The following is a 24,995-nucleotide window of genomic DNA, read 5'->3' as shown; positions in this document are numbered from 1 at the left end:
TGAGACCCACTCACTGTCGGAGATGGGGTAGATGAATCCTGCATCCAAAAATTTTTGCAATTCTTCTTTGACGATGTCTTTAAGGGCTGGATTCATTCTCCTCTAAGGCTGCCTGACTGGTTTACAATATTCTTTAATGTAAATGTGATGGGTATAGATCGAAGGGTGGACTCCTTTCATCTCCTTATAGCTCCAAGTGAAAGCATCCAGATGATTGTTCAGTAAGCTGCACAGCTCCTTCTCCTGGGAAGGAGATAGGGAGGAGCTGATCTTTAAGGTTCTTTCGGGGCCAAATTCCACATTCTTAACTCTGGGAGAGGTCGGATCAGTCACATAGAGGTCCACTAAAGTGCTGGCTTGGGTACCTTCCACCAACTCCTCTAAGGACAGTGCACTAGGAGGTGGATTTTGAATCAAATTCTCAATCAAATCATCCTCGGTTTGAGGGCCTCCCCTGGTGGTTTCTACTATGCACAATGGTGTAGAGTAGACCTCATCCTCATCTCCCTCTTCCAACCAGAGTGGTAAGTCATCTTCTAGCAGAGGTTGGGTAGGAGGGTATAGGACTAGCTGTTTAGACATAGGCCCATTCTTGATGGTCATGCTTCCAGCTCGACAACTGATGTAAGCATCCGCAGTAGCTAACCAAGGCCTTCCCAAAATGAGGGGGTATCCAGTGAGCTTTGGCTTTGGCTGAAGGACCAAGAAGTCCGCAGGGTACTCCCAAGAGTCAATAGAGACCAGGACATCTTCCACAATCCCTTCGAGAGTCACAGTGGAGCGGTCTACTAACTGTAGTACTGTCAAGGTCTTCCTTAAGGAACTCTAAAGGTTGAGTTTAAGCATAGTGTCCCTGGTCATCACATTAATGGCGGCCCCTAGATCAATCAAGGTATGGGGGATTATGGTGCCATTGATGTGGACATCAACTACAGGACTCCCAGGGTCCAAATACTTTGGACAGATTACTTGCCCCAACATTAGATCAGACAGTTGTCCTATGACATTGATAGTCGATGCATCTCTCTTTCGCCTGCCTGGGTACCTGAAACACTTCTCCTTGATCAATTTGTTGTATATTGGTACATCATTTATGGCCTGGAGAAGTGGTATTTTCACACACAACTGTTTAAGCTCTCCCTGAAGTTCAGTCTCCTCTAGGTTTGGTTGCGTGGTTACTGTTAGTTGCTCAGAAAAGGGTGGAATGGCTTTGGGTTCACTTTCCTGTTTCTCTTCCTCATCCTCCGGGGGAGGAGGTTGATGATCTGGAAGGACCTTCCCAGATCACAGGTTGATCTCCTGGATCTCCACAGCATAGGTAGGGCATGTTGTCTCCCTAGTGTATACCTGTTGGGCCTGTCTGTTGTTGGGGTTCGGGTTCGGTTGAGCAGGCATCTGGGGTTGTCTTGGAGGAGCAGGAGGTAATGGTTTTGGTTGAGCCAGTGGTGGAGGCAGAATGGCGGGAGGAAAGTTGTATTGGGGCCTCCACCCCGGTTGAGGTGCCTTCCACTGAGGTTGGGCTGGACACATGAGTGAAATGAATGAGCAGTGGGTTGAGTATGGTATTGAGATGGATAAGACCACGTAGGAGGTGTGGACCAGGAAGGATGAGAAGGGGGCCCCAAGAAGGTATGTGAGCAGATTGGTTGGGGCTATAATAAGCTTGGGATGTCCCTTGCATCCCTTGCTGGTAAGGTCTGGGCCCATGCAGCCTCCTTTGGTTGAGGAAGTAGAGAGGTTCAGTGGTTGCCTCAGTCCCTTGGTACATGGCTTTAAATCCAGGTAAGGTTGGGCATTGGTTTGTGGGGTGGTCTTCCTCACAAATGAAACATACCTCTACTGAGTGTAATGGACACTCGTTCTTAGGGTGCTTCCTCGTACATCTGGGACAGAAAATGGCCAAAGCCCTCTCAGCTTCCTCTTTCTTTTGTTGGATTCGGAAAGTATCAAGTTGCATGGCAATGGCCTGTCTCATCTCACTTTTGAGGTCTTCCATCTGATTAGCAAACTCATGCTTGGAGAAGGCGGCACTAGCTGAAAGTGGATTCCCCCTACCTCTTTTCTGGGCTGCCCTAGAATGGTTTCTAAACACAGTCTTTATGTCCTCATAAGGTAGTTGGTAGATGTCCCCTCCAGCTAGCAAATGAAGGGTATCTAGAAGGTCTTCAGGGACTCCTCGAGCAGAACCAGCTTCAGAGATTCAGGGTCAAGTGTGCACCTGGCCCGTTTATAACTAAGTTGGAACCTTTCCTCGTAGTCTTCTAAAGACTCGTCATTTCCCATGGTCATTAGAAAGATTTCTCCTTTGTTTCCTTGGACCTACAGTAGTCCCAGTATCTGTTGTTAAAGGCTTGCTGCATCTAAGCCCAAGTGGTGATATTGTTTCCAGGTAACCCCATGAACCAACATAGTGTTGCATCCTTGAGGGTAGAAGGAAAGTGTTTCAACTTTTGCTCGTCCTCAGCATAGTGATAAGTTAGACAAAGGACAGTAAACTCAAACAGGAAGGTATCAGGGTCTTCAGTGGTCAATCCATGGAAGTGAGGTAAGGCTGAGGGACTTATGTTTTTCATTTTCATGTCCCCATTGGTCTCTAGGATGGGGAAGGCACCTTCTATTCTCTCCTCATCTCCTATACCATTTCTGTGCTCGGTCATGGTCTCAAGAGCAAGGTTCTCTCGCTCTTCTTTTGTTATAGGATCTTCGTATATCTCAAGAGGTTCACCTATAGGTTCGTCTGGATCACTGCCACCAAAGAAGAGAGAAGGGTGACTCAGTGATGTGGTGGGGGTGTTGGGCAAGAATTTTCCGGTATTGTCTATGTTCCTACGAGGCATGAAATAAAAGATTTTTGGTTTCTTTTTCTTTTTTCTGCTTGTACCTGCAAAACTGAAACAGATGGAATTGCAACTAACTAGAATCTATCTCGCGGAAATGAAAATGCGGAATTGAAATGAAAGCAAGAAAGGACTAATCTATTTTGCTGAAATGAAACTACGGAATTGAAATACTAATCTACACTTGCGGAATTGAAATGCTAATCTACGCTTGCAAAATTGAAATTGCGGAATTAAAAGGCTAATCTATGAAAGCAGGAAATGTCTAATCTACTTTTGCAGAAATGAAATTGCAGAATGGAAATGAAACAAACTACTTAGTAGAAGGTTGTAGTAGAAAAATAGAAGAAAAGCAACAATCACAAATACTCTGACGCTTCCCTGGAAACAGCACCAAAAAGATGGTGGGCTCCAATATTGCGGCAATAATGCTGCAACTCCTGGGACTCCCTTCTTTACTTTTATCAACCCGATAGTTCGTAACAAACTTGGAAGCGACGGTGTTGTATGCACAAGTACTAGCTCTTGCCGCAGCTGTCACTTGGTCAGCTGGCACAAGTCCGCTAGGAGCTTAAGCCAACTTCTATGAGCTCTGAGAAGAAGATTTCTAACTGATGGATGGAAGCTAACTCAAAGGAGGCTAATCTACTTGCAGAAATAAACTAAAAGGAAATGCAAACCCTAGCAAACCCTAATTTTACCAGCTAATCATACTTATGCAAGAAAGAGGACGAAAGCTACTGAAAGAGATGCCATTGACTTCTAAGAAGGTGAAATGCATGTGTCTAAGCTACTTCTACAGTAAAATCTGAAAAAAAAAAAAAAAAAAAAAAAAAAAAAAAAAAATATATATATATATATATATATATATATATATATATATATATATATATATATATATATATATATATATATATATATATATATATATATAGATATAATAATAATAATAATAAATAAATAAATTAAAATAAAAATAAATAAAAAATAAAAATAAAAATAAAAAATAAAATAAAATAAAATAAAAATAAAATAAAAAAATAAAAATCTTTTTGTATGTTTGAGTAAAGTGTCAGAATTGTCACACATGTGCTTTAACTGGTTTTTGACTGTGCAGAGGTGGATTGGCGAGAGGAAATGCTTGCAGGAGGTTGGGAAGGTTAGAAGAGGGCCTAAGGGGTCCCTAGCACCCTTCCAGAGAGTTTCATAGAGTTTGGCTATCAAGAAACCGCTTTCGTGAGCTTCTACAGGAAATCTGCAGGGGTTCTACAGGATGTTCTGTATTTTCTACAGGATGTTCTATAATTTCTACAAGATGTTCAAAAATGGGATTTTGGAGGGTGGATGGAGAGAGAAAGGTAGAGAAGTGAGTATGGGGGTAGGATAAGGGTGTGAGAAGGTCTAGGACTTAGTGGATGGAGCTAAGGAGTGATGAGGATGGTTGGATTTGTTCAAGGAGGAGTAGAGCAATGTTGCACAAAAATTAGGACTACGCGAGCGAATGTGGAAAACGTGAGGCAAAAATCCGAGTTAGGGGATGGAACAGATGGGATTGATGGAGTACGGGTAGATGGAGAAGTATTACAGGCGCTCTGCAAGTTATTTCTCAAACTGAACAAACAATGACTTGGAAAACCAATGACCTAGCTACTTTACTCTAATCTGACCTAAGTAACAGCAAAGGAAATGAACAGAAGTTTATTTGCAATGAAATCACATGAAATAGCTATGCAAACTAAGCAATCATGAACCTAAACACGTAACCACAACTGGTATAAATTTCTGCAAATGAGAATCTAACACTAATGATTGCATGGTGAGGCAAAGACAGTGTTTTTGTTGGCAGCAAGGTCACCTTTGTCCCAGCTCACGATCCCACTAAGGGAGAGGTGAGATCAGAGGTGCTTGATGGCCTTTTTCTGAAGATCTTCCCTGTTATTAACCTATCAACTCAATCTGAACATAAAAAACCTTTCTAATCATCAACAATGACCTAGGTAACCAGCAAGATTTTAATCTACTTAACAGAAATTATTTTGCAAAGACATAAAAAGAAAATAACAGTACACAAAGGAAGCCTTGGCACTTGGGTTGGGCCCAACCCCAAGAGCTATAGGCTCCTAAGAAAAACTCAGAACTGATGCCAAATAAATTTGCTTTTCATTACTCAAAAAATAACCATGTCACAAGAAAGTTATACAGCAGTAGCTACGAAAATGAGTTGAGAAAAGGACAGCACTATACTGCAAAACACAACAGTTCAAAAAGTAACCTACGAACGCTGAAAGCCTTCGTATTTATGCACTACGAGGGTCTTCAGCAACCCTCCTTAACTCAAGGGGCTCGGCTGTTCAAACTGCCAGTAAACAGTCACTTTTCACAAAGCTGCTCAGCTGCCTTTAGGATTTGTTTTGGTGGCCTGTTGAGCTCCGAGTTGAGGGTGGAGATTTCGAGGAAGGGCCATTTAATGCAAGAGACACCCTTCCTACGAATCCTCACCCTTGTTCCTTCATGCTTGGCTATCATCTGTGTTGAAATTTGAATAATATAACACTTATTCACAAAGATTATCCTGATTATACACTATTTACGAAATGCATGCATAATACATAACCTCCTCTACCATTGATCATCAATTTGCGGAACTAAAAAACAATCACATGTGCACATTGAAACATCAATCACACATATCAACACAATATGTAATGGGGAAAGCATACAGCTGAAAACCCCCAACTATCTGTATATTATAATCATAGAGAACATGTAACAATACATAGTACAATACTCCTCACAAGTACTCAGTACTATCTCCACATGCTACACACAAACAAGCTCAGATCTGAACAAGTAACGGGTTCAAATCTCCTCCACCGTTTGCCTACCTCTACTACGCAATCCAAGTTGAGAATAGATCATATCCAAGTTCGAATTCCCTTGGCTTGTACTGCGCAATCCTCATTGGCAATCTCAATCAATGATTGTGCAAAGCTCATGCACAGCTATAGTCACAACTGATAGTAGTCTCACCCTTTCACCCACCTCTAACACTTGTCTCCATTGAACTGTCAATGCACTGAGTTAACTGATGTATTCTGTTATCACTGAAGAAAAATGTTTTAAATCCTGAACATTCATTTTTTAAAAATTTCTCAAAGGGTTCTTGTGGATGGAAGTCCCGTGTTTCTTCTCTATCAGAGCTGGATTGAGATTAAAAACACAGTGCATACTTCTGTCATAGGAGACCGAACGCACTCTCAAACAAAGGATATCTATGCAATATTAGAGAAGTTGTCTAGGGATGCAGGATATGTGCCTATAAAGGACACTCTGTTGTATGATGTGGAGGACTATAATGGATTCTTGTGGATGTGCTCAACAGCCAACTTTTGGAGAGGTCATTGATGCTATTCAAGTTGATGGAACAACTCCTTCATTGACAATCCCATAGTAATCGTTGCATTCAGGTTACCTCCAAGAGATCCTAAAGGTCCTTTCAGGATGCCATTAATAGATAGATTCAAGGATATGGGAACTGTGGTTATGGGAAAAACAGAGTCAGGCACTGTAAGGCAAGGAGACAGCTTAACTATAACGCCAAATAAGGTTCACGAGAAAGTTGTAGTTGTTTATCGTGAAAGTGATGAAATAAAGTATGCAAGGCCTGGAGAAAATGTTAGGGTGAAATTATCTGGTGTTGAAGAAGATGACATCTCTACAGGCTTTGTTTTGTCTTCCATTTCAAATCCAATTCAAGCAGTGCTGGAGTTTGAGGCTCAGTTGCAGATATTAGAACTACTAGAACATAAAGCAATATTTATTGCTGGTTATAAAGTTGTACTGCATATTCATTCTGTTGTTGAGGAATGTGAGATAATGGAGCTGTTAGAGCAGATGGATCCAAGGATGAAAAAGCCAATGAAAAAGAAATGTATTTTTGTTAAGACTGGAGCAGTTGTGTTGTGTCACATTCAGGTAAATGACACTATCTGTGTTGAGAAGTTCTCTGGTTTTCCTCAACTTGGAAGGTTCACACTTCGGGATGAAGGTAAAACAGTCGCAATTGGAGAAGTTGTGAAGCTCCTGAATAACATGAATAACTGACAGAAATTCACTGAGACTATCCCTCGGCAATTATTCCATATGCACTAATAGAATGAGTGGGGCCTCGAGGGATTCTTTAATTCATCTTTCTGCACAGATTATGTGAGGCAACCCGTGAAATCGTTTCGATTTTTAGATGCAAGGTGAACATGATGTCAGTAATCTTTATGACCAGAACTGTCTTCAAATGAAGAATAATGCAAGGGAGAAATTGCCCTTTTTATGAACTAATGGAGGAATTGCATCATGCCTTTATATTGACCCCCGTATTACCTTAGTATCGCGGCTTCCCCGGCACTCAACTCAACTGGAGATCAGGTCTACTGCATCCCATTCTTTTACTAGTTGGCCCTTTATTCGCTACAGGCGAGGCGAGGCTTGTCTTGGATTGGTCTAAAAAAAGGCGTTTCCCTATTTGGAAGCTGTTGTTGGTTTCATGATCTTCATGTACTTCATTGAGACATACCTTGACTTGAGGCAACATACGTCACTTAAGCTTCCTTATCTGCCTAAGCCTTTAAAAGGAGTGGTGAGTCAGGATAAGTTTGAAAAATCTCGAGCTTACAGCATTGATAAAAGTCGCTTCCACTTTGTTCACGCAGCAGTGACCATCATAGGAGATTCAGCAATTTTACTTCTTCGAGCATTACCATTCCTTTGGCAGAAATCAGAAGTTGTAGTTGCAAACTTGGGCTTAGATCCTCATAATGAAATCATTCATACACTCATATGTTTAGCAGTTGTTACTCTTTGGTCTCAGTTGATAGATCTGCCTTTTTCACTGTATTCAACTTTTGTCATTGAGGCTCGGCATGGATTCAATAAACAAACGATTTGGCTTTTTCTCAGAGATATGGTTGTGGGTCTGGGCTTTTCAGTTTTACTTGGGCCACCAATTGTTTCAGCAATAATCATAATTGTGCAGAAAGGAGGTCAATATTTAGCAATATACCTTTGGGCCTTCATGCTTATACTGTCACTAGTGATGATGTCTTTATATTCTATTCTTATAGCTCCTCTCTTCAACAAGTTCACTCCTCTTCCGGAAGGGGAACTTAGGTTGAATATTGAAAGGCTAGCATCATCTCTAAAGTTTCCGTTGAAGAAGCTATTTGTGATTGATGGTTCAACAAGATCGACACACAGCAACGCATACATGTATGGATTTTACAAGAACAAGCGTATAGTGATATATGACACCTGGATTCAGCAGTGCAAAAATGAGGAGGAAATGTTCTCCATATTGCCCGCCGGCTCCTTATTTTCCACCTGATCAACACAGACAATTTCAAAGTTTTGGGTTGAAACTGTGTTTTTGGAATCAAACAGCAGTTTCGTAGCGCACTACGAAACTGCTGAAGCTACACAATCTAATCTCAGTCAACCGGTTTTGAAATACAAGTGGGAATTTTGAAAAGGGGTATGTCTACAAGGAATCATCTGAAGCCATCAGTTTTCAACAAGATCAAGACAGCTTGCAAGAACTTTTGCCTACACATATGAAAACGGTGGACAGCGTATTAAGGACGTGGCATTTTGTCATATCATAAAAGAATTGAAGCATGCATCAGACAGCTTGAATGCGTTTTCTCTTTGGTTTTTAAAATAGTGGATGACACATCATCAATACAGCCTACAGCACATCAGAAACATGGCAGCGTTCCATACCTTGGATTATTAAAGACTAAGAAACATGTTGTTATATATTTGAGCAAATTAATGAAAACAAAAGCCGAGAAGCAGGGGACATCTCCTAATACTACGGGGCAGTAAAGGATTCAGCGTTCAAGGTCAATAAGGTGTATTTAACATCCAGCTCAGCCAAAACTGCAAGGAGCCCAAGTGTCAAAGAACAAGAAGGAATCATTCTACGAAGAAGATAGAGTTAGAGTCATAGTCAAATTAGAACTCTTTAGAACTCCAGTTAGCACTAATTGTATTTAATAGTTTGTTGTAAAGCAGATAGGTGTCATCATAGGCAGAATTCGAGTTCCCCTCATGTTGGAGGAGGAAGCTCGAAGTAGTTAGAATAAGGATTTTCTATATATAGCTGGAACATCTATGTAATGGGGGTTGGATATTTTATAAAAACAGAGTGTTGTTTTGGCTTATGTAAAGAACAGAGTTCAGTAATATAAGTTATATGCTTTTCTTCTCAGGATTCATACAGCATTTCCATGTTCAAGATGTGTTATTTTACTTTGTCCTTCATGTCTTTTTTCAGTTGCTTAGATGAGTAATCACTCAGAATTCACTTATGTTGCTCTGACTTCCTGTACTCATCTATGAACTGTGGTTTTATAAGAGTTGTATTTTGAACATTTAAATGTCACATGCCCTGACTTCTATGTTAAAGCAATATCATTATTTACTGAGGTTTGATTGACTCCATAAGCCCAATGGAAACTTATGTAATGTTTGTCCAGCCTTCATATTTATTAATGTTATTTCAAGAGAGTTAGCCATCTTATTAATAGTCAAAATCAATAACCCTTTGAGAGAGCCCTCTCAGGCTAAGGAGGCTAAGCCTTAGTCAAAAGATTGGTCTGAAATAGTTACTTGAAGTCTTCCTGGTTAGCAGCCTTCTAGGGCCTGATTTTGAGATAACATATTCTTTAGTTGATTTATGATTTAATAATTAGTGAATTAATTAATAATTAATTCACATCACTAATCACTAGTGTATCTGGCAGTTAGACTAAATACAACTAGTTCAACTAAGTCAAACTGAACACAACTCCATCAACTCCTCAATCAACTCCACCAAACTCAATCACTTGAGTTCTAACTGAAGTCCATCATGCAATATCTCAACTAACCCATAGGAAAAGCGTATTTCCTTCTGGCGGTTGCATGTGCCACATCCGTAGCTCGAACTGAAGTGCTGCAAGCGGATAAGATAATGTTTATAGTCCAAATATTATTAAGAGCTAATAATATTCGACTGTTCTATTTTTTGACTGGCAGTCTAAAAATAGACTCCGCCCATATGTCTAAAAATATAGGTCCATCTATTTTTACCAACATGACCAATTATCCATAAATAGCATCCTACAACTCATAGACCATGATCCATATGTCTAAAAATAGACTTTGCACCAAAAATAGCCTGCGGGCCCACTTAGTGAAGGCAACTTCTTTTCACTAAGCTCCATCATCTTGTTGCATTTTCAACACTCCCTCTCAACAAGATATGGATTATCTGCAACCCCTATCCTACCTCTGTGGTATTCGAATTTTATCCTGGTGAGCGCCTTCGTCAAGATATCAGCATCCTGATTCTCCGTGGGAATGTATGAAAGTAACATGATTCTCTGCTGAACACAATCTCTAATATGATGGTACCTGATGTCGATGTGCTTGGATCTATCATGAAATACTGGATTAGCCGAGAGTTTAATGCAACTCTGGTTATCACAAAAAATCACAGTAGGCTCCAAGTATGACCCGAACAACCCGACCAAGATCTTCCTTATCCATATAGCCTCGCATGCAGCCAAACTTGCAGCCATATACTCGGCCTCTGCTGAACTGAGGGCCACGGATCTCTGATTCCTGCTGTACCAAGAAACTGCTATCGAACCGATACTGAAGATCCCTCCAGATGTGCTCTTTTTGTCCGTTGGGCTCCCTGCCCAATCTGCATTCGTGAAGCCACATAGCTTCATCTCATCCTCCTGTCTGTACCACAATCCATATCCCGATGTGCCTCTGAGATAATGCAATACATGCTTGCCTGGCTTCCAGAAGAGCTTGGTTGGCTTAACCATAGCTTGTGAAAGCTAGTTAACAGCATAGCATATATCAGGTCGTGTATTGACCAGATACATAAGCGACCCCACCAACTGTCGATAAACAGTGGCATCCACTACCTTTGCTGAAGTAGCATCCTCCTTCCTCCAACCCCCAGGAAGAGGAGTATCAACAGGCTTGCAGCCATGCATGTTGAACTTCTCCAGTATCTCCCGGGCATACTTACCCTGAGAAACAAATATTCCATCATTGCGCTACCAAATTTCCAATCCCAGGAAATAATGAAGGAGGCCCAAGTCCTTCATCTCAAACCCTCTAGCAAGATCCTCCTTGCATGAAAGTATCAACAGTTCATCTCCTGTCAAAATCAAATCATCTACATAAAGTACAATGATCAACAACTTACCCTCCACCACAATCTGGTATAGGTTAGGATCCGCCTCACTCTTGGAGAATCCAAGTACGGTGAAATAACTGTCTATCCGTGTGTACCAAGCACGAGGTGCTTGTTTCAACCCATACAACGCTCTCTTGAGCCTGGACACATGCAACTCGCTGCTGAAGATCTCGAAACCTTCGGGCTGCTCTATGTACACCTCCTCCTCAATGACTCCGTTGAGGAACACAGTCTTCACATCCATCTAATGGATGTGCCACCCCATCTGTGCTGAGAGAGCAAGAATCGTCTGTATGGAAGAATACCTTGCGACAGGTGCAAAGGTCTCCTCATAATCAATCCCCTTTATCTATGAGAAGCCTCGGGCAACAAATCTTGCCTTGTACTTATCCACACTCCCATTAGCTGTCTGCTTCACTTTGTAGATCCATCTCGAACCCACCACTGATTTTCCCTTCGATCTTGGGACAATCTCCCATGCATTGTTTCTGACAATCGAATCATACTCTTCCACCATGGCATCTACCCATGCGGGATCCTCCACAACTTCCTCGAAAGAGGATGGCTCAGTCATGACACATTTGCTCACAAGAGCCATGTATCCAGTGTATTGATCAGGTCACTGTCTCTGTCTGCGCTGTGCTGTAGGTGTTCCTACAACCTTCTCTACATCTTGAGCCAGTCGCTCAGCTTCTGTAGTGCGCTTTCGCCCTCCGATGGTTGGTGTTGCATGAGTGGTCTCTTCCACTCCATGAACTTCATCTTGTGGCTTATCCACATCTTGAAGCTCATCCTTAGGAACTAATAGCTCCTCATCTGCATGCAAGTGTGGCTCCCTCTCAAGCAAACACTTCATGGCTTTCTCCTCCTGAAATTTGATATCCCGTCGCACAACAGTCTTGCGACTGTCTGGAAAATACACACGATAGTTGTGGGGTGTATCAGTGTACCCCACAAATATCCCAACCTCTGCGGTCGGCTCCAGATTCTTCCTGGCATCCTTCGTCACATGCATGTAAACAGGAGAACCAAAAATCCTCAAATGGGAAATATCAGGCCTCTTACCAGAATAAGCCTCCTCGGGTGTACTCATTCCAAGTATCTTGTGAGGACAACGGTTCTACACATATACTGCAGTATTGCATGCCTCCACCCACAAGTGAACGGGTAGGCCCTGATCATGCAACATCACCCGTGCAGCACCCACGATCGTTCTATTCTTTCGCTCAGCAACCCCGTTCTGTTGTGGGTTATGGGGAGCTATGAGCTCTCTTCGAATCCCTTATGTGCTTCATAAGTCCTTGAACTCGCCAGAGATGAATTCACCACCATTGTCGCTCCTAAGAGCCTTCACCTTCTTCCCCGATTCCTTCTCGACTAGTGCTTTGAACTCACAGAACTTTGAGTATGTCTCGCTCTTCTTCTACATGAAGAAGATCCAACACTTTCGAGCGAAATCATCAACAAAGATCACATAGTACTTGTGCTTTGCTGTCGAAGCTACTGAGAAAGGTCCACACACGTCTGTGTGAATTCTCTCAAGGATCATTGTGGCACGACTATCCTTCTCGTGAAAGGTGTCTTTCACAAATTTTCCCAAAGTACACCCCTTGCACTGATCTGACTATGCAAGAGTGCCTTTAGGAAGCCTAATAGAAATCTGCTGCAGTATCTTCAAGGCTCCATGGTGAAGGTGGCCCAATCTCCGATGCCACAGCTCGCCATATCCCGGCTCACCAATCCTTCTACCTTGCATTCCATTGTTGCGCAGCAATCTACATGCAATTGATAAAGGTTCTTGACTCAAACCCCTATCTTCCAGGTTTCTCCAATTGTCTTACTACGCAGGAAAGCCTTTCCCTCGCTGAAGACAACATCATATCCCTTGTCTTCTAACATCACCACAGAGATAAGATTCTTCTTCAATCCTGGAACATGCATCACTTACTTCAATACGAAGGGTTTACTAGACTCCCTCTAAAAGGAAATGGTACCAATACCGGTCGCATTGTATCTACCATCATCGCCCATCTCGATGTGCACTCCAAGATCTTTCTCATCTAGATCAGAAAATAAATCTCGATCTCCTGTCATGTGAAAAGACGCACCACTGTCCAAAAACCATACCGATCCCATCACACTTGATACCAAGCATGCAATCAGTGAAAAATCCAGCTCAAACTGTGAGGCTAAGGCCTCTCCCACTGCACATCCAGCAGCTTGCTTATTTTTCTTCTTCTGCGGACAATTTGTGGCATAATGTCCATGCTGGTGACAGTGAAAGCACTTCACCTTGGACATGTCCTGCTTCTTGCCTTTCACACCGGAATGAGAAGCTTTCTTTTTCTTCCCCTTCTTTACTTTGGTAGCCAAAGTGAAATTTTCTTCATCAGATGCCTTTGATGAAGATATGTCCCTGGTATTCCGCCTGATCTCCTCTTGCACAAGATCAGACCAAAGTCTCTCCCATCCTGGAAATTTCTCCCGACCATTAATAGGGTCCTGATAGGAATTCCAACTCTTTGGAAGACCAAGGAGAGCCAAGCTCACCAAGTCCTCATCATCGACAGTCACCCCCACACTTCCCAGCTCATCCCGGCATTGGGTGAACTTCATGAGATACTTGGGCATACTGTCTCTTTTCTCACACTTAATGTTTCTAAGTTTATCCTTGAGCGCTAACTTCCTCTGGTCGCTCTTGCTTTAGAATAAATCTGTCAACGCTTTCCACATCAATTATGGAGAAGCCTTTCCATGCAGGCTGGATACAATGTGATCTTTCACGCCCTCCAACAGAATCCTTCGACACTTTGTTGTCTTCTTTTGCCAAGCCTCAACTTGAGCAGCATCAGCAGGCTTTGGGACCTCAGCCTCTATGAACTCCTTCAACCCATTGTCATCTAACACTGCCTCCATCATGTCTTTCCATGCAATATAATTCGAGCTGCCTTCAAGGGCATACTCCAATCGCAATCCATTGAAAGACATTTCAACTTCGACACCAAGAAAACACTGCTGCAAATTCGAATTCCACCAGCTCAAAACTCAACCGCTTCTGATCTAAAATTCGTGATAACAAAGTATTTATCATATAGAGATTGACTGTATTGGCATTTACCCGATATCTCACCTTCCAAAAGAAGGATGAATCCAAAGGCTACCTGGACCGATTACAGACTCTGCCTGAAGAAATAAAAATGTAATCACTTTCTGAATAATAGATCTGATGATCAACTTCGCTCTAATACCATGTAGAAATTTGAATACTATAACACGTATTCATAGAGATTATCCTGATTATACACTATTTGCGGAATGCATGCATAATACATAACCTCCTCTACCATTGATCATCAATTTGCGGGATTAAAAAACAATCGCATGCGCACATTAAAACATCAATCACACATATCAACACAGTATGTAATGGGGAAAGCATACAGCTGAAAACCCCCAACTATTTGTATATTATAATGATAGAGAACATGTAACAATACATAGTACAATACTCCTCACAAGTACTCAGTACTATCTCCACATGCTACACACATACTAGCTCAGATCTGAACAAGTCACGGGTTCAAATCTCCTCCATTGTTTGCCTGCCTCTACTGCGCAATCCAAGTTGAGAATAGATCAGATCCAAGTTCGAATTCCCTTGGCTTGTACTGCGCAATCCTCATTGGCAATCTCAATCAATGATTATGCAAATCTCATGCACAGTTATAGTCACAACTGATAGTAGTCTCACCCTTTCACCCACCTCTAACACTTGTCTCCACTCAACTGGCAATGCACTGAGTTAACTGATGTATTCTTTAGTTGATTTATGAGTTAATAATTAGTGAATTAATTAATAATTAATTCACATCACTCATCACTAGTGTATTTGGCAGTTCGACTAAATACAACTAGTTCAACTAAGTCAAACTGAACAAAACTCCATCAACTCCTCAATCAACTCCACCAAACTCAATCACTTGAGTTCTAACTGAAGTCCATCATGCAATAGCTCAACTAACCCATAGGAAAATCGTATTTCCTTCTGGCAGTTGCATGTGCCACATCCGTAGCTGGAACTGAAGTGCTGCAAGAGGATAAGATAATGTTTATAGTCCAAATATTATTAAGAGCTAATAATATTCGACTGTTCTATTTTTTGACTGGCAGTCTAAAAATAGACTCTGCCCATATGTCTAAAAAAAGCGGTCCATCTATTTTTACCAACATGACCAATCATCCATAAATAGCATCCTGCAACTCATAGACCATGATCCATATGTCTAAAAATAGACTTTGCGCCAAAAATAGCCTGCGGGCCCACTTAGTGAAGGCGACTTCTTTTCACTAAGCTCCATCATCTTGTTGCATTTTCAACAATCTGGCTCATAATTACTTGGCTTTGTTCCAAAATTTGTCCAAAAACCTAAAATAACCACGTATTAGCCTTCTTGGTAAAGTGACCATCCTCATTCGTTCAACTAACATAAATATACTCAAAAAACATGCATAAACTATGAAAAATGGTGGATTTATCAAGAACAGTTAGGCAAAATTAGCCCAATAAGTTACCCAATTCGGGCTCATCAGCGCTCCTTCTGCAAATGTAGCCAAACTTTGTCACCCACCTGGAACTTGTGTGGCACTCGATGTTGATCATGGTGGTGCTTGTACTTAGCATTGGCTATGTCAAATATATCATGAAATTGTTAGTGGATGTGTTGAATGCACTCAATGAAGTTGTTAGCCCTGTCGGCTTCAGACTGTACGTGAGACAAATCTACCTAAGTAGCTACAAATGGTATGGCCACATCAATGGGACATAGTGGTTGAAATCCCAACCCTACCTGAAAGGGGATGAGGCTCGTTGAGCTGTGGAGGGCTTTGTTGTAGCTTTGATGGACATATGGTGAGCTTTCATCCCATGTGCATTTATGCTTCGATTTTTACATGTGCATAATGTGTACGATCATCATGTTGACAACCTTTGTTTGGCCATCAGTTTGGGGTGGAAAGTCATGGACTTAGTAAGTTTGGTATCCATCATCAACTAGAGACTTGACTAAAATACACTTATGAATATGTTGTCCTGATCTAAGATAATGGACTATGGGATCCCAAAGAGTACCCACACTCGCTCAAAGAAGATCTTAGCAATGGCCTCTGTTGTGATACTCTTCTTGTAGGCCGCCATAATGGCCATCTTAGATAATTTTTCAATAACCACGAAAACGCAGTTGTTGTCATGCTTAGTAGAAGAAAGGCCTGACATGTAAACCATGGAGATGGATTCCCAAGGTCAACTAGGAGTAGGAAGAGGAGTATATAGGCCTTGCTTCTTGATGGTTGGTTTGGAAATGGCACAGGGGGTGTAGGATCTAAAGTACTTCCCAATATCCTGACGAAGGTTCAAACAATAAAAATACTTATGCAGTACTGCCATTGTTTTCTCTACTCTAAAATGTTTGGTGACCTGACTGTAGTGTTCCTCCAAAATCATCTTGGCATGCTCATTTGAAGGAACACAAATGTGTCCCACATGGAATAACAGTGCATCCTAGAGGTGAAAATTTGGAACTTTCTTACCTTCCAGGAGTGCTTGGTATGTGTTGTCAAATTCTAGATCGCTTTTGTAAAGATGTGACCACCCCGAAGTCTTGTGCCCACAGGAGTCGAGCACAGTGATTAGTGCCATGACTGGTGGTTGGATAAGGTATTCTGCAACATTATTGGTGTTTTCATTCTTATACTTAATGTTCAAATGGAATTTGTGCAGGTGTGTGGATAATTTCTTATGGCGATCGTTCTACAACTTCCCTTGTGTCTATATGAACTGCAAGGGTCAATGGTCTGTGTGGATGACCGTTTCCTTCCCTAGAATGTAATTCTTCCCTTGACGCCAAACCTACACAACGGAATACATTTACTTTTCATAAGTGGGATACTTTCAAACTATGTCTGAATGTGTCTCACTGTGGTAAGCCATTGGATGCCCCTATTGAGTAAGAACTGCACCAATAGTGTAGTAGGAGGTATTTGTTTCAATATCAAATGGTTGTTATAAGTTTGGTAATGTGAGCACTAGGGCAGAGCAGAGGCAATGCTTCAACTCAACAAATTCCTTCTATTTGGTTTCGGACCCAAAAAATTTGCTTTCACTCCGCCCTTGGTGACTTGACTTAAAGGCCAAGTGATATCAAAGAACCCTAACACAAACCTGCGATAGAAATTGGCAAGACCCAAAAAATTGTGGAGTTGTGTTAGAGTGGTTGGGGTTGGCCAATCCTGAATGACTTGTATCTTGGTTGGGTCCACATGCAAACCCTACTCATTAATGATGTACCCCAGATATTGAACCTAGGTCATGCCAAAAGTTCATTTCTCCAAATTGGCACATAGTTTGTGTTGTCGCAGGGTTTGAAGGACCTGTTGAATATGGTGCAGTTGTTAAACTTAAAATTTGATGCCTTGATTCGATGAAATTTGATAGGATGGAAATTTCATGGAACAAGAAATAACATAAGGAGATCAAAAACTTGGTTTTAGGGGACCAAGAAGCTATGGATGCATTGAAAATTTGTGGATTACTGAAGTTCTTTATGATGCCAAATATGTGAGTGCAAAAGTGACTATTAAATATGCTCATCAATTATTGGGACCCTGAGCATGGACATTTTATGATTGATTGCATGACCTTACAGACTGAAATGTAAAATATCTACTTCGTCATAGGTTTATATAGGTGAGGAGAAGCAATAAACCTAAAAGTTAAAGCAATTGGGGGTATTAACATTGATGACCACATTGCAATATATTATGCACCTAGAACGAAAACAGTGGAATCGTCAATACCCATTGGAAGCATAGATAATATGGAAATTAAAATCCCACTTTTCATAATTGGCAAGGTTTTGGGATCAACTTCCTTGCATCAAGCTTCATGACTAGAAACGTTTTTGATAGTAGAATTCCTAAACCAGTAATCTATGATTGGTGTAACACACTCTTATCCAACATGAATAGCCAATTGACATCATATAGACAGGGGAAAATAAAGAATTTTGGATATGCTTGTTTTTCTCCAAGCAGATTTTTACCTTATGACCATGCATAACACCCCACATCATCAATCTGAGACAGCCTCGAATGGCGAGGTGAGTGGATATGATGAGCTAAGATGGAGGAGGCTGAGTGACTCAAGCAACCTTTGATGATGAGTTCTTCCAATGGTGGGAGTAACAAGTCATAGGCATAGAAGAATACCCCTACGTACGACTAGACTTCTGGGTAGATCTGGAGTTAGTACTACCCAAGGATGTTGTGTGGGGAGAGATCGATAATATTTTATAATTTTTAAGATATTTAATTTTTCTTTTATGATGATAAAGAAAAATTCTCAAGAAATTAAAGTCTTTTTTTTGGTGGAACAAATGTATTAACAATATTTAATGATGATGATACATATGTCAAACCAATGAGACCTGAAGGATTACAAAGGCACAAACATTGTTGCGGGACGCTAGAAACAAAAAAGTATGAGAGAGTCCTATGAGCAATTAAAGGAACTTAGAGAGTTTGAATCATTAGATTCATGTGGCACTAGTATAGGTCCTGTTAGGGTCCTATAATTTATAGGATCTCAAGATAATTGAGTATTGTATCTCAGGAATCTTATTTTGTAAATACTTGTCAATATGCGAATGATTTCCAAATAAAAGAAAAAATAGAATAAAAAATGAAAGAGGGTATAAATAAGAAAAACAAAGAGAAAAACAAGAATATTAAAAAAGAAGAAAAGATTGAACGCCACCAAAAGAATGAAAAAATTTAAAAAAAAAATGAATAATACTAAAAGTGTTACAAGTTTAAGTGTCACTACTGATAGTTAGATATCTTCATTATTGTTAAAATAAAAGTTGTGTGCAGCGTGTTCAAAATGCCACAATCATTAGTTTTTAGTTTAATCATATAGTGTAATCATGATTAAACTCCTTTCAATTTTTGTAAATTAGGTTAGAGAATAAAGATTTGCTCAACAAATTAATCTGGGTAGATCATTAGTTAGGTAGAAAATGACATTGATTCAATTTTTTAATGTGGATCAATTGGAGAAACAGGATAGATAGTTTTTCATTTTGTATAAAAGAAAATAAATTGGGTTTGTTAGTCTAAGTGCACCTTTTTGAAAAATAAAAAATGCTAGTTTAGCTAAGGGTAGGTAGATTAGATGATTTGTAAATAGTTGCCTATATTATTTGTATCCAAAGTTTTGATCATAGGCTAAAGGGAAAATATGTGCACTATGGGAATAAAGTAATTTCATATGTTTATTTTTAACTTTATCCTAAGTTTGGAAAGAAAAAGTTAAAAAGTGCATACGAACAAATCTTCGCTGTCGTATTATGGTTAATATACAGCAATTTGAAATCCTTGAGATCCGCTTCCACTCCTCATCCACAGCCCTCATTCGCCTTCGGCAACCCTCTTCATCCTGCCTTTACCGCTGGGGGGATCTGAAAAGTTGTTTCTCCCGTCGGGCCCCATCCCCTACGTGTCACCCTCTCGTGATTTCGCAACCCATCCAAAAACCACCTTTCCATCGCCCGCTCTACTACGCCCCACTACGACTGCTCTACCACTTTCCTCCCGCCACATTTCATAATCGATGGCCTATTGAATTTCATCCTGGCAAATAAATGTTCCTCATTGATTTGATTCTCCCAGGTAACTGTTCGAAAACTAACGGTCCCGCACCACTTTCAACGGAACCTTCCCAGCGTTTAAAACCTGTTGAACCCATCACTCTCCTTTCTTTACTACTCATCCTATCACTCTGTTTCTTTTTACTATTTTTCTTTTGTTATTAACATTTTTGCACAACAATCACTCTCAGAGCTTTTCCACGACTAGACCATGACAGAAACCTAACAGTAACCTGTTTCTTTTACCTGAAAAATTGTTACTCAAACACTTTCCCCGGTAAGCTCTTCTATAAATTCATTTTATTCTCAAATTCTTACAGTCATGCCTCCAAAGACTAAGACTCAAGATATGCCAATTAATATTTTGATTCCCCCTTCTGTATATTTAGATCATATACCTTTAGCTAATAGGGATTACAAGATTAATGAAGCCCAATTGACTGTGATTTTCTTGAGTTATATTGTTGGTTAGAAGATAAACATGCAGATAAGAATGATGAAATTGGGCTCTAGGAGTCCAACCTCCCCCATTACATTTTACCCTTGACATTCCAAGCCCAGAGTTTACCAGAAGGTGTCAAGCATGCTATTTCCCTGCCCAAAGAGTTATCATTGCCCCTATCGATGAAATTCTCTTCACAATTACTGCCCAGTCCACTGACAAAATGACGTTGGCTCCCACAGTGGAAAATATTGTTTCTTTCTCCCTAGTAGTCCTCACCCAACTTTATCAGAAGCTGGATTTCGCCACCAAAGCTAGAATATTTGAGATCTTCTTGCTTGAGAATGCCCAATTTCCTAAAAAGAATCCTCCATAACCTTCCTCCATCTTCCCTAATTAGGCCAAGAAAATTATATCCATGATTTCCTACATTTTAGGTTATTATTGTGATCAATGGGTAGATGAGCCAATTTTAGGATTCCTCTCCATATTTTCCATAAACAACAAACCTTCCATTGTGTTCAATTTCAGTCAATTCTTGGCTAACAGTATTAATGAAAAATTCATAAAGTTTCCCACAGAACAGATGTTTAATTACACCTCCGTTTTGATTTATATGTTCCTTTACTATCAATCAGACAAATTCAGTTTTGCACTGCAGAAGCTTGATGATGCAAGAAATCAGCAGCCAGTGATATTTTGGACCTCATTGGTCATGAAAGAACAATAGGAATTCACTTATAAGTAGTTCATTTAATATTTTTTTCATCCAACCATAAACATCCTTAACAATACAGTATAGCATAGGATCAGTGAGGAAATCAAGAGAATTTTGCACCTGAAAGATCAAGCAAAGACTAGGGATTGGTATTTATACCAAAATTACATAGACATTAGGGTGTATGGTTATGAATTGGCACCCTATAAACTCCAAAATACCTCCCAATGAGGATTTTTTCCCTGGAGTATATTAGACAAATGTTGAATTTAGATTATATCTATTTTGTAGTAGCCAAGAAGAAATCACAGTTCAGAATAAAGACATAGGTGGGCACGTTTGTGTGTAACAAAAGAACAACAGGTGAAGAAGTAGATAGGATACTTAAAGAAATGAAGTTCAGTCTAATCTTTACATGGTCTGATGACCCCTGTGGCATCATTTCAAAGCTTAGAGTAGAGAACAAAAGAACTCCTTACATTCATACTTCAAGGCCATAAATAGAGCAGTATGCCAATCAACTAGAATGGACATAAAACACTTTACAGGAAGCTGAAGAACAAATTTTTTCCACTTCCAGTTTGCAGAAACCCAATCCTCAAGAAAAATCAACTAAAAGGCAGAGGGAGGAATGATCATCATCAACAACTGGGAGTGAAGCCAAAGAGTTCAGGATCAACTACAGGAAGAGGGCAAAGTTGACTCCTAGAGTAGAGTTGGAAAAAGAGACTGAGGAGTAGGCTACCATCATAATCACAGATTCACCACCTGCAACCAGAAAATTCAAAACATCCCCTAATGAACCTTCATCTTCACAGGGTCACAAAGAAACTAAGCTAGAATCACAGAATGTCCAAACAGAAAAGGAGAAGATAGATTTTGACATGTACAGGGAGATTAAGCTTAGAAGCAGGTACCTACAACCAATTCTAGAAGCAGACCTCCAGTTCACAGAGTAGTTTGTTGTCAGTCTTTGACACAGAGCATGGAAAAATGTTGATGGCCTTTCTTGAGGCCCAAATTCCACGGCCAAAATCAGCGAAAAACTACAAGAGCACTACTTTTGAATTCAACACTAAAGACATAAATCCCATTGATCAAATGGAGATGCACAAGCAAACTGGTGAAATGATATCCTCCACTTTGACTAACACTTCTATGTCACTATCCAAATTGCAGGTTTGATTTGCAAATGTTTAATCACACTTGAAAATGGAGAAAGTTTCTTCCTTGGCAAAGGATAACAGGATCAAGTCTTTGGAAGACTTGGTGGTTAAGATAGGATATGATCCCAAAGATGATAATTTTGTTGAGGAGATTATTCAAAAGAAGAACCTCGACATTGAATCCTTGAAAAAGCAGCTCAAGCTACCAGCCACAGAGGATCCATTGACCAAGGACATTGAAGAAAGTGAAGCACAGAAGGCAAACATGATGAAACTGATCATAGAACAGAATATGCAGATTAGACAGATGGAGGCAGAGATGGAGAAAATTATAAAGGAGAAAGAAGACAATCAAAAGATGGTCATTGTCCCCCTGGATGCCATACCCATTTCTCAGCTTCCAGCAACAGGGACAACCACTACGACCACTTCTTCCACTTAGATTGTGAGTGTTGAACAAGTAACGAAGACACTGGAGAACATGTCACTCCAATCAAAAGAGATTGAGACTTTGCAGGGCCAACTAAAAGCCTTAGAAGTGCAAAAGGCCAAAGTTGAAGCTACTCGGGTTACTGAAATGCAGAAACCCAAAGACTATTGGAGAAGTTGCAGAAGGTAGAGATAGACACTTCAATTGGTCAGACCTTGGCCCAAGCCAAGGAGACCATTTGGATGAATATACTAGACTCTATGAATGAGATTTTGCCTTCTATCCTGTTATAGCAGCTACAACCACCCTCTAAAATTTTTCCTTAGTTTTGGTTTGGAGCCTCCCTTCCCACCTTCACAGCAGCTTGTCTTGCTTCATCAAGTTCACAAGCTTCAGTGTTTTGCTTGCACAAAGGCAACCTATCGATCACAACTTGATGCATTCCCCTCACAGGTTGTTGACTTGGACTTGGTCCAACTGCAGGCTGAGCAGCTTCCCCAAGAAAATTGCATATTTTTGGAGGGAAACCATCCTTCCCTCTAGAAATTGTGTAATCTTGTCTAGCAACCTTCTAGGCTCCAATATTGTGCAATTCTGCCAATCAACACTCCCAACAGGAATTACGCAATTTTCCCCAGCAGGGACGCTCAACCCAGAATTTTCACAAATATGGGCAGCAGTCAGCTGCTCTGCCCAGAATTTGTGCAAATATGGGTAGCAGTCAGCTGCTCTACCCAGAAATTGTGCAAATCTCCTAGGCATCCAACCCAGCTCCTAGCCAGAAATGCGCATTTTCTCACAGCAGTCGAGCAATCTCTTACATGTGCAGTTGAGGTGACCGGTTCACTCCAGGACTGAGCGAAATAGACTTGCATGCATGGACTGCGTCTCACAAGGTAGCATGCAAAGGCATCCCTTGTTTCGGGGATTTTTTTCTAGCAGTTGGAGGTTACATGCAAGGATCATTTACAAAACCTCCCACCAAGTGTCGCTTTCCCTAGATTTGTGGCATGCGTGTCACAACTTTATGTTATCAAAACTCATCAATCGGATGCTAAAGAGCTCATTCCTCACATCAACCTTGCATCTCTGACATCCCACATAACATCTAGGATTTTTCGGTACATTCATCTCAATTGTTTTGGGGTAAGCTCACTTCCCATGCCTTGTGTTGCATTTCTATCACTTTTTGTGTTTTTGCTTGTGTGGGTATTGTTTTCTTGATTTCAGTGAGTGCTTGCTATCATTTACATGTATATTAGCTTGTCCTAGCACTGTTTCAGTTTTCATTGCTATCTCATTGTTGTCGCATGCATGAAAATGTCTTTCACAAATGGTCGTTGATTCAGCGACTCGCCTCACCCACATGCATGGTGTTTCAATTTCTGAATCAATCATTGGCCATTTGCATGCATGATCATTCACTTATGCTTACAATCAGTATCACCATGCATTTGCACTCACATTTACTTTCAGTTGGCCTTGGCCTAGACTCTGCCTCACCAAGCCAGCAATGCACAATCCTGAGAGGGAAGGCTCTATCTTCCTCTCAGGAAATGGGAATTTCTGCCCAATGACTGTCCCCCAAAACTGTTTTGCGCATTTCTAAGGGACAATGACTGCTGGCCCAGAAAATTGCGCAACACAATCACTGAACCTGCAGCCATTACCAGTTGAGATTGTGAATTATGCAATTCCAACAGTCAACAGTCAGACTGGACTATGCATTGCGCAATTCTAGTAGTCAGTTAGTTTCCCAGAAGCCAAGATTGTGCCTTGCGCAGTCTTGCAAGTCAGTCTCTCGACCTCTCGGCTGAAATTGTGCAACCTTCATGATCAGTCACACAATTATGCTGCAAGTCAGACCTCAAGTTCATTTTGGTTTTTGACTAACAGATTACTTGCCATGAGTGTTGCCATGTCTCCAAGTATTGCAGGTTTTCATCTGCCTCTCAGTAGTGCAGGTGCAATGGTTTCCAAGAGGGAAGAGTCATAGACACTGCTCAGAGAACACCTGGAGATGTAGTCGATCAAATGTTTATGAGCTTGCCTACTCATGAAGATATCAAGTTGATCGTAGAAAAGAACATCAAGATATCATACCGAGCAACATCATGAATAGTAGCTAAAGGCAGCGAATGCAATGAATGGAAGAGGAAGGTTGTTGACAACACTGAGGCGTAACAAAGTTGCAAGATCAAGCAAATTCACTGATGACGAAAGCAACTTGGGATACTCAGGATATGAGGTGACGGAGTGAAATGAAGATCACGCGAAGACAGAGAATGGAACAAAGAAGGAGTTGCATGTGCTGAAGTAGCAACTCGAGGAAGAACATGAATCTACACAGGCAAACGAATGAGTTGCAATAGGAACAGGAACAACAGTGGGCGCAACATGCACTCATGAATGAAACTACACCCATACAAGTTAAAGATCCATCCCA

General features: G+C 40.7%; 1 protein-coding gene and 1 pseudogene across 1 annotated transcript; both read left to right on the top strand.

Annotated features, from left to right (window-relative positions):
- Positions 1–6,365: 6,365 nt before the first annotated feature.
- Positions 6,366–6,941, top strand: LOC149146223 (eukaryotic peptide chain release factor GTP-binding subunit-like). The gene has a single exon (XM_089452704.1). The coding sequence runs from the start codon at positions 6,366–6,368 to the stop codon at positions 6,939–6,941; it is 576 nt and encodes a 191-aa protein (XP_089308830.1).
- A 376-nt stretch (positions 6,942–7,317) lies between these two features.
- Positions 7,318–8,214, top strand: LOC149146222 (CAAX prenyl protease 1 homolog pseudogene; annotated as a pseudogene).
- Positions 8,215–24,995: the final 16,781 nt, after the last annotated feature.

Source organism: Pinus tabuliformis, chromosome X (assembly GCF_031772625.1).
Source record: "Pinus tabuliformis cultivar Carrire ecotype Pingquan chromosome X, CPIR1, whole genome shotgun sequence".
Taxonomy (NCBI): Eukaryota; Viridiplantae; Streptophyta; class Pinopsida; order Pinales; family Pinaceae; genus Pinus; species Pinus tabuliformis.
The sequence above is the reverse complement of the archived record's forward strand: the minus strand, read 5'-3'. Positions and strand labels throughout refer to the sequence as shown.

Coding starts and splice junctions, on each gene's coding strand:
- LOC149146223 (XM_089452704.1), top strand. CDS start 6,366: ATGGGAACTGTGGTTATGGGAAAAACAGAGTCAGGCACTGTAAGGCAA.